The following is a 9624-nucleotide window of genomic DNA, read 5'->3' on the forward strand; positions in this document are numbered from 1 at the left end:
AGTAGTAATAAATTTTGGTTTTTGTATTATTGCTGTTTTCAGGTTCTTTTGCCCTCAAGTTTTTTTCATTTGAGTTCTTAGAATTTTTTCACTTAGTTTAATCTCTACCTTCAAATCTATTAAATCCTTTAGTTTTTTGTGCCCCAGAAAATCCACTCTGCAGTACTGGTCTGCCTTGCTTTATAATAAGCATAATCCTAGAAATTTGAGTGGCAGTTCTTTTTGTTTAAGTAGAATAGTATTTTTTTCATAAACCTGAAAGAATTTATTCAGAAAATAGTCATTTTTCCCTGCAAATCTTAGTTAATAAATTAAAATGATTTCTGTGGCTCACCTAAAAAGTACAGCATGCCGATATGATAAAGCTCTCTTTCATGTTCTGGGAGGAGAAATTTTGTAGGCTCTTTAAAGTTTGGTTTAACACATAGGGCAAGCATAAGTCATTTATATTTGAGTTGCTTAGAGATATGTCGAAGCTGGGGAAAGTTTAGGCTTTCTTAAAATCATATACTGATGGAGACACATTCCAAAACTGACAGGAAATAATATACGTAACAGGGTGAGGTGGGAGGGCTATAGAGGGGGGTAGAGTGCCTGGGACGGAGTGACTGTGTGTGTCCTTCAAAAAATGCATGAACATTTGAGAATCCAACTGGCAAGGAGTAACCACAGTGGGAACTGGATTTCAAATGTACAATCGCTTGTACCAAGAAAGCTTTGTTTCACTAAGTAACCTAGCCACTGGAGGGAGCCTTTGACTTTAAACTATAGCGGACAGCAGTAAAAGAAGATAAAAGCTTTTAGGAAAACAAGATCAGGTTGCCAGTTGAGGCTTTGAGGAATAACCAAAAGCATTTTTAAATAAAGCTGAAAAACTGAAGAGCAAAATAAACTGATGGGCATATTTGGGACTCTCAATGACTATTGCCCAGTTGGGGTGGGTTTGACCCACTGATAGAAGTTTAACTTGAAACTCAAGATGTGTCTCGCCCTAGGGGTTGCAGGTAAGAATAGAGTAGCCTAAGGCCAAATATGCAGAGAGGCAGGCCTCCTAGAGGAGACGGTAAATCCTGACCTGGTGGTCCAGATTGTAGTAGAGGAAACAAATACTTGGGATGGCCTTTTGTTTTCAGGTTCCCTTGTGTGTTTTATCTCCTCATGTTGTCATTAGACACAGATCTTCTGTCTTCATGGTTAGCAGCAGGTACTGGTTTTCAAATGCAGTCTTACATGGCACCCTAATATGTGAAATAGATAAAAGCAAGATGGGGAGATGGGGGGAGGACAGGTCGTCCTGGTCCCCTGTCCCCTCGACTTTCTCCACAGGGGCTCCTGAGATGGTTTTGCAGGCCGAAACCAATTTGGAAACCAGTCTTCGGGGTGAAGATTTTATGCAAACTTGAAAAACTCATTAGCTTGCCACCAGTGACAACTTACAAAGAGCAGATTTGCCCACAGTTTTGCTATCTGTAGCAAAGTTTTCAATTCATTATGATGAACACATTGCAGTGAAACTGAGGAACGGAAAGGAAAGAAACCCACTCAGCCACTATAATGCTGGGTGTTCTTGCCTAAGCTGTTAATCTTTTCCTGCTTTATGATTTTCTGTGAAAGATCTGATGTCAGAATACAGCTTAGTTTTATTTCATAATATACTCGACCCTCAAATAACACAGGGGTTAGAGGCACTGACCCCCCGTGCAGTTGAAAATCTGTCTATAACTTCAGACTCCCCCTCCCCAGACTCAGCTATTAATAGCCTCCTGTTGACCAGAAGCTTTACCAATAACACAGTCAATTAACACATATTTTGTTTGTTATATGTATTATCTATTGCTTTCTTACAGTAAAGCAAGCTAGAGAAAATAAAATGTTATTAAGGAAATCCTAAGGAAGAGAAAATATATTTAATAGTGCTCTACTGAAAAAAAGTCCACATGTAAGTGAACCCGTGTGGGGCCAGGGTCAACCATGTAGCCATTGCTTATAAAACATGTCTCTTCTGTACATCCTAGTTAATGGTTGGACTAGTCTGGAGTTATGTAAAAATACCAAAGATGGTTTCGACCTGTTGTGGATGTTTCAGGCTCGGGGTGTCTGTGTAGTAACAAAAACAGCTCCACGCGTGCATGACTCCCTTGCTCTTTCCCCCTAGACCTTTCCAGAAGTGTGCCTCACTGGCCTCTCTTTTTACTGAACTCGATAGCATTTAATGGTCACATACAACCCTGTGACATTTCTTCTGTTGCTCTTCCGGTGATGTTGAACTTTTCCCGTATTTGCATTGTCTCACTGTCTAGACTTTAAACTCCTTGAGAACAAGAGACAATAGTTTTAAGTTGTTTGTTCTCCTTGCATACCGTACGCCGTCAGTAGATAGTTGCTTTGACTTTCGTCTTGGCAGTCTTAACACGTACATTTTATAATCTTTGTTGTTGCCCCAAACTGGATTTGTCAACTTGCTTCGTGTGCTGTGATCAACTTGTTACGGACTGGGTGTTAGGTAATCAGCAAGCCGGCTGAATTTTAAACATAATTTCTTCTTTCTGGTGTTCTGATCCACGGAAACATAGTATACTGATACTCCTCACATCATGGCATATGAGAATGTAGTATGTGGCATCTTGAAGGTACTTTAAATTGTATGTCTTTGAGTTCTATACTGAAAAATAAAACTACTGCAAACAATTTGACCTGCTTTCCTGCCCTCAAATTATTTAGTCTTGTAAATAGTGTTTTGTTGTACGTATTTGAAAATTAGAATTAGTTTTTTTAATATCATAAAACATTTAAATGTCAGCCGTCCCTTAAAAGTGTACAATTCTTCCCGGAGTAAATACTACAACTAATTAAATACAAGTCAGATAGTATCATTTCTAATATCAGATATGTTCACTAACTTGATTTTCATTGTACGTTCCATGTGGAAAGTTTAAGGTACTTTCCCATATCTCAACCTTGCGGTATTTTGGTGAGAAGTCTTATCAGTTCAGTAGACTGACTACACAGTCCCTCTGTGGAGATGCTGGGTGTTATCCCTACGTTCTCGGAGGAGACTGTTTGCACAGAGCCAGTTTCTGGCAAGTGAGGAGTCCTCTGCCTTGTCTTTTTGGAAAGTTTACTGTCTATTCAGTATTGAGTACTAATAAAAAATAGTTGTTAGGCAAGTAATAGATGGGCTTCAGATTGCTTTCCCTTCTCTCATTTTGTCCCTACAAGAAACCAGGGCAGATATTATTCCTACTTATGAAATAGAGTCCTGGGATATTAAGATACTTATATGCCCAAGGTTGTATTAATTACCATGTAGAGCTGATAAATACAATCAGTCCATCTGCAGTCTTCAGCCCAGTATTGTTTTCCATTAGATCTACTGAGTTGTACATACTAAATTGCACCCCAGTGTGAAGTCCTGTATCAATAAACAGAAATGAAGTTGCATCAAGTTGAGTCCACTGGTCAAAGTTCTGGTACTATTTTAAAGGGAAGTATGTATTGAGTGGGATTTTTTCAGAGCCCTAGAAACTAAGGAACCAACTTCCTTTGTGTCATTGGTTCTCAACCAGGGACCATTTTGTTCCCCTAGGAGTCATTTGGCAATATTTGGAGATACTTTTGGTCGGCAGAACTGGGATGTATGGGCTCCTAGCATCTGGTGGGTAGAGGCCAGAGATGCTGCTATACATCCTGTAATGCATAGAACGACCCCACTTAACAATTATGTAGTCCAAAATGTCTGTGGTGTTGAGGTGAATAACCCCTGCTATTGTATATTGCAAAGAATGGATTACCAGAGGCCCTTGTTGCCAGACCAATTGGAGTCCAAGGCAGGGAGGGAGCGGGTTGGGGAAGGAGGTGATTTCAAGTATGGCTGGACTGAGAGAGCTATTTTGATGAAGTTAGGCTTTAGTTAATTTCCCGTCCCTTGCCTGTTCTTTATGCCAACACTTGGCATAGCAACAGGGGAGAAAGCTGAAGAATATTTCTCTTCTAAGCTACTTGGGAGTCAGTGGTCCCATTCCAAGAGCTAAAGATGTCAGTCCGCTTCCCTGTGACACTTTGCAGCTTCACTGTGAACCAGTCGTGCATGCTGTCCAGGTCCTGAGATGCCTAGATACATGACTTTGTTTTTTGGCAGGATTGTAAGAATTATAAACTAGCTTATTTATTTCTCAAGGTATCTTGTAATCATAGTTCACCTGGGATCATATGAGTTTCTCACTGTTTCTATATCATGTGGCAAATGTGAGTTTCTTTGGCCAACAGAGAATTGACCCTTAAACAACTTGGGGTTAGGGGCACCAACCCCCTGCATGGTTAAAAATCCACGTGTAACTTTTGACTCCCCAAAACTTTACTAATAGCCTGCTGTTTACCAGGATGCTTTACCAATAACATAAACAGACAACACATATTTTGTATGTTATATGTATTATATACCGTATTCTTATAATAAACTAAGCTAAAGAAAATGTTATTAAGAAAATCCTAAGGAAAAGAAGAATACATTTATAGGACTGTACTGTATTTATCCGAAAAAAGAATTGCGTGTAAGTGGACCCATGCAGCTCAAATCTGTGTTGTTCAAGGGTCCGTTGTACTCTTGCCTGATTTCATTAGTCTAAAATCAGGGAAACATGTTTTTTTAAAGTAGACTTTATTTTTTGGAGTATTTTAAGTTTACAGCAAAACTGAATGGAAAATGCAAAGTTCCTGCGGGTCCCCTGCCCGTGAACAAATGTCTTTTGACTGGATTGCAATACTAATTTTCAAATAAACTTTATATAAATGCAAATATTATTCTGTTAATGCCAAGTTAGGGGTTCCTTGGTTCCACTTCTCACCAAATGTAAAGCAAAAGTAAGGAGAAAAACGGTATTAACTGAGTCATGGGTATTTTCTTTTTCTCTATTCAGTGGAAAAGAGGGTCTCAAATCATCTCTACAGTCTTCTTAATTGACTTTAGCTACCTAGGTCAAGAGCATTAGTCTTCCTCGGAATTTTTCCACGTGGTTATACATCATCTTTTTATATCAGGGGGATTTTATTTCCCTCCTAGGAAGCTTTCCTTGTTTAGAGTTCCGTTTCTGGTTAATTGAAAACCATTTTAAGTTATTCCGTCTGACGATTTGATCGCTTTAAAGGTTAGAATGTGCCATAGTCAGCAAACCTTCCTGTACTGGAGAGTATTTTAGAACTTTGTTACTTTGTTACTGTGAATTGCCTCATGCAGTTGGGAGTCAGGGTGAAAAATGACTATTGCATTGTTGATTAGAAATCCCTCCCACCCCCAGCCTAGCTGCAAAGTCTACTCTGTTTATTCAGCCAAAATATTTCTCTATCCTGCTACTCATGGCCAGTGGATATACTATAATGTTGCTGTGTTTCAATTGTGCCTTTTTTAAGTCATGGGTCTTATAGATCCATTAAAAAAGGCAATTAATAGTCTATACGGTGTAGATCAAGAGAGAGAGAGAGAGCTTGGCGTTATTAAGAAAAAACAACTCGGGGTCTGGGTTCAAGTCTTTATTAGTTATGTGCCGTTGAGCAAATTATTCTGGAGTGTGTTCATCTGTTAAATGGAGATTATTGTCCCCGTTCCGCCTACCTCACAACACGAGGGCCAAATGAAACAATAAATAAGTGTGAGAGAGCCTTGTAAATTGTACAGCTCGGTGCACGTGTAAAGATGCAAACAGGAGGCGCCTTAGGAAACTGCCTTGATTGTGAAATGAAAGTAGGTTTGAAGAATTTCTTTTCCCTTGTCTTGACTTGTCTGAATGGCATAAATTGCCTTTTCTTCATCTTAGTAATTCAGGGATGACTTTTGTTGGGTTTGGTTGTAGTTTGTTTGTTTGTTTTCTTTGTATGGATAAGGCCAGTAGGGTTAAATGCTTCACTTGCTGAAACATGATACATAGAACAGTAAATTGGTGCAAAGCAGAATTATAAAAAGACAATTCTACATTCACCAAATAGCACAGACCACCTGCTAGAATACCATCATCATCAGTGGTGATTGCTTACCAATTCTCTGCTCTTCTCAAAAACCTCGGTTGGTAGTTTGACCTACATTCCTGTTTTCAATAAAACCATTACTCTACCACCGACGCTTCACCCATTCCCCTCCAACCGATGAGTTACCGTATGTGGATTCTGGATGGTGGTAGATCAAGTTTAGTTACGACTTACCAAAGCCTTTTTACATTGATGTGTCTTGTCAGGGATGACACTATTTCATAAGTAGAACCAGAGAACTAACTGTAGGACTCCAGGACTTGAGTTTTAAATGATCGGTAGAACTGTTGGAATAGGGCAGGCAGGCTGCGCTGGAAATTATTCCATCTGAAAGGTAGCTTAGCCCCTGCCTACTCGGCCTTTATGACTAATGGAAAAATGCTCTTTTCAAATTCAAAAGCCTATTCATTACTGCCTTTCTCCTCTGAAATGCATTACCAGTTTTATCATCAGGAAGAACTTAATTATTTTTCCTTTTCTATTGGCTTATGTTTATTCTTCATAAAATGACTTCTCTTCCACTTAACGGGCTCAGAAATAAGCTCCTATATTGAACTTTGCAGGCTTGATAGCATAAATCAACTCAGCTGGCCAAATGCCTCACTACCTGAAACTTCATAACGTGGCTGAAACTAAATTGTGCTCTGGAGCATTGAGTCTTTAAACCGGCTTAGTGATTTACAAACACAAAATGGTGAAGAGCCTCTAAGAAGGACAAGACGCTCCCTCTCCTGATCCTTGAGCAAGTTCTTCCTCACTTATTTCAGGGGCTCTGAGCTCACGAGAGAAATCCTAACCCAAGTTTATCTTGCTAGGAAAACCCATCTTAAATGCTCAGTAAAGAAAGAATAATTCTTCTCCCGCTTAACCACGAAAGAACAACATCTGTTTCTAACGTCAGCTTTTTATTTTTTTTTTTTTATCTTTCATTTTTTTGTTGGTAAATCTCCCAGACAACAGCAGTTCTGTAGAGAGTTTAAATATGAAGGAATGGCAGGACGGGCTAAGGGCACTTCTACCCAACATTAACATCAACTTTGGTGGACTGCCCAATTCTTCCTCCCCCTCCAACGCCAACCACACTGCACCACCGTCCAACCCCGCCACCACCGACAGCCTGAGTTGGGACAGCCCTGGCAGCTGGACAGACCCAGCCATCATCACAGGTAACTTTCTCGCTCCTTCGGCTCCACTGACTGCCATCCATTTGGTTTTTAGCACAGATTAAACGCAGACAGAGGTCTCTTCAACATCGGCTTCTTTCCACAAAGCCACACGCGTGGGGTGGCCCGTGTCGTTCTCTGGGGTCCTGCAGTCTCGGTTAGCTGTGTTGGCCTTGTTGTATCAGAAGGCATTTGGTGCCTCGGTTGCTTCTCTGGGTGTAAGGAGGTGCTAACGTCTGGCAGCACGTGCGCATGTTTCAAGTCTCAAAGAACAAAAGTGTCTGACTTACCCTTTTAAAGGAACATACTCCACTTTTGAAAATAAAGCTCTCTATTATAAGGCTATCTTGTTTACGTACCCCTGTTAGAGAAGGCGAAGCGCGATTGGGAGATGATGGCGTACAATTCTGGGGGCTACTTTCCGCAGCTCTGCCTCTGTGACAGTGGGGGACGATGTCTATGCCGCTGAAGAAGAGGCATGGGTTTCTCTAGCAATGAATCATGGTCCTTGTGGGCGGAGGATTCAAAAGAACATAAGATTAAAAAGGTCTCCTCTGGAAGGAGTTTAAGATTTGTAAGTTTTGTTTCTTTTTGGATAAACTAATCACCTGAGACATTTTTTGTTTGTTTGTTTGTTTGTTCGATGGGTTTCTTACTCTTGTTTCACAAACTCACCATTTCCCCCCTTGTTTTTCTGTTCTCTCCTTAGGTATTCCAGCAACTTCAGGAAACAGTTTAGACTCTCTTCAAGATGACAATCCTCCACACTGGCTAAAATCCCTTCAGGCCCTCACAGAGATGGACGGCCCCAGTGCTGCTCCATCGCAGACCCACCACAGCGCCCCCTTCAGCACACAGATCCCTCTGCACAGAGCCAGTTGGAACCCCTACCCTCCTCCTTCAAACCCTTCCAGCTTCCACTCCCCACCCCCAGGCTTTCAGACAGCCTTCAGACCCCCCAGCAAAACCCCCACAGATTTACTACAGAGTTCAACACTGGACCGCCATTAGGGAAAAAGGAGAAACCATTAGAAAACGCAGGATTTGTCCCGCCCGGTTTTCTCCCTCTCGGCCCACACCCACAGCGCCCTTCTCATTCTTACGTTCTGAAGAATCCAGTTCCCGATCAACTTTTTTTTTCTCCTCACCCCCAGATGCAATGCGATCACAGGGTCATTACCATCTCTTTTTTTTTAATTGTAAAAGTTTCTGTTGATCCAGCATTTGAGTGACACTGTTGAATGTTTCCTAAAAATGCCTTTTTAAGGAGGGACAAAAAAAAAAGAAATCAAAGGGCAGTCTCAATACTTAGAAAATTACTGTTTGTCTGTTGCGCATAATAATGACATAATCTGCTTAGCAGAAAATGACGATTAATCTTTAGGAAAGGTCAAGTAAATGCATTATCAACTGCAAAAGTTTTGAAAACCAGGTTCATTGAAATGAGATTGCTAAGTGCATGGGGGAAAGCAGTGGTCCTGACATCCATCTTGTATTCAGCTTATCACTATTGCAGGGAAAATGCTTTTAATTTAATTTAATTTTTAATTCTTCCGGCAAGTTGATGGAGAGGACTTGATTGTGTCGTTAAGCAAAAGAATTTATTGGAAGTTGATGGAAAGACAAATTGATCTGTAGCAGTAACTGGCCTATTGCTAAAGAGTTGATAAGGAGGGGAGAAGTGATTTTTTTTTTTTTTAAAGGAGAAAAAAATTTTTGGCTTTAGATTTAAAGTAAATTCAAATGTTTTAAAGAAAAAAAGTATTCACAGATTTAATACCTATGCATAACATAAGAGCTGAAATATAAGTGATTTCTTCGGTCTTTCTCCTCTGTCAGAATCTTTTTTTCTTTTCCCTTAAAATTCGCCTGACTGGGGCACTCTGAGATAGCACTGCTCTGGGGCCATCTGATCACCATCAGGAGCAAATCTCTGACCTCCTTGCCTGCAGCTTTTACTTAACCCTGTAGTTTCTGGACGTTTGTGCAGTATTGAAAAGACAGGAGAAAAGAAAACAGAAACCTGGTTATAACCTGACGCTAAAACTAAAAACAAGGAAATGTACCTCTTTCTTCAGAATTAAAACTAAAATCTTAAATAAAACAAAACTTGATGATGACCCTTGGGTTGTTCTTGTTTTTGTTTTTCCATTTCCTTACACGTGAGCTTGAGACATTTTGCGATAGCAGTCGTCAGATGTTTTTGTTGCTCTCCCGTCGTCAATAATAGGAAAAATGGTACAGAAGAAGAAATCAGAAAAAGAATTCATCTTACCGTCGGTCTTTGCCATCTTTGAACATCAGCCCGTCTTGTCCTCAAGACTTCCTCTCCCGGTGGCTTTCGGTAGAAGATAACTTCCCTGTTATCTATTGTACTTCCCTGCTATTGTACTATGCAGGCCAGACCTCAACCGAGAAGACTCGTGAGCCAGGCAGGAGCAGA

General features: G+C 40.4%; 1 protein-coding gene and 1 long non-coding RNA gene across 5 annotated transcripts in view; one reads left to right on the top strand and one right to left on the bottom strand.

The window, feature by feature from the left end:
* CNOT4 (CCR4-NOT transcription complex subunit 4) overlaps window positions 1–8498 on the top strand; it is a 147248-nt gene extending 138750 nt beyond the window's left edge. For 2 of the 4 annotated variants that reach the window (XM_040471878.1, XM_040471879.1), the window contains exons 11-12: window positions 6972–7184; window positions 7891–8498. In XM_040471878.1, the coding sequence (XP_040327812.1) occupies window positions 6972–7184; window positions 7891–8192 (515 nt within the window). In that variant the 3' untranslated portion in view covers window positions 8193–8498. The remainder of the gene's footprint in view (window positions 1–6971; window positions 7185–7890) is intronic. The other 2 variants (XM_040471880.1, XM_040471881.1) reach the window with 1 other exon arrangement.
* LOC121028289 (uncharacterized) lies at window positions 5859–7652 on the bottom strand. Its single transcript, XR_005789159.1, has 2 exons — window positions 7541–7652; window positions 5859–5903 (listed from the first exon to the last, which is right to left on the bottom strand). It is a non-coding gene; the product is annotated as an uncharacterized LOC121028289 (long non-coding RNA).
* Window positions 8499–9624: the final 1126 nt, after the last annotated feature.

The sequence above is a fragment of the Herpailurus yagouaroundi genome, unplaced genomic scaffold, assembly GCF_014898765.1.
Source record: "Herpailurus yagouaroundi ecotype Mexico unplaced genomic scaffold, PumYag 100, whole genome shotgun sequence".
NCBI lineage: Eukaryota > Metazoa > Chordata > Mammalia > Carnivora > Felidae > Herpailurus > Herpailurus yagouaroundi.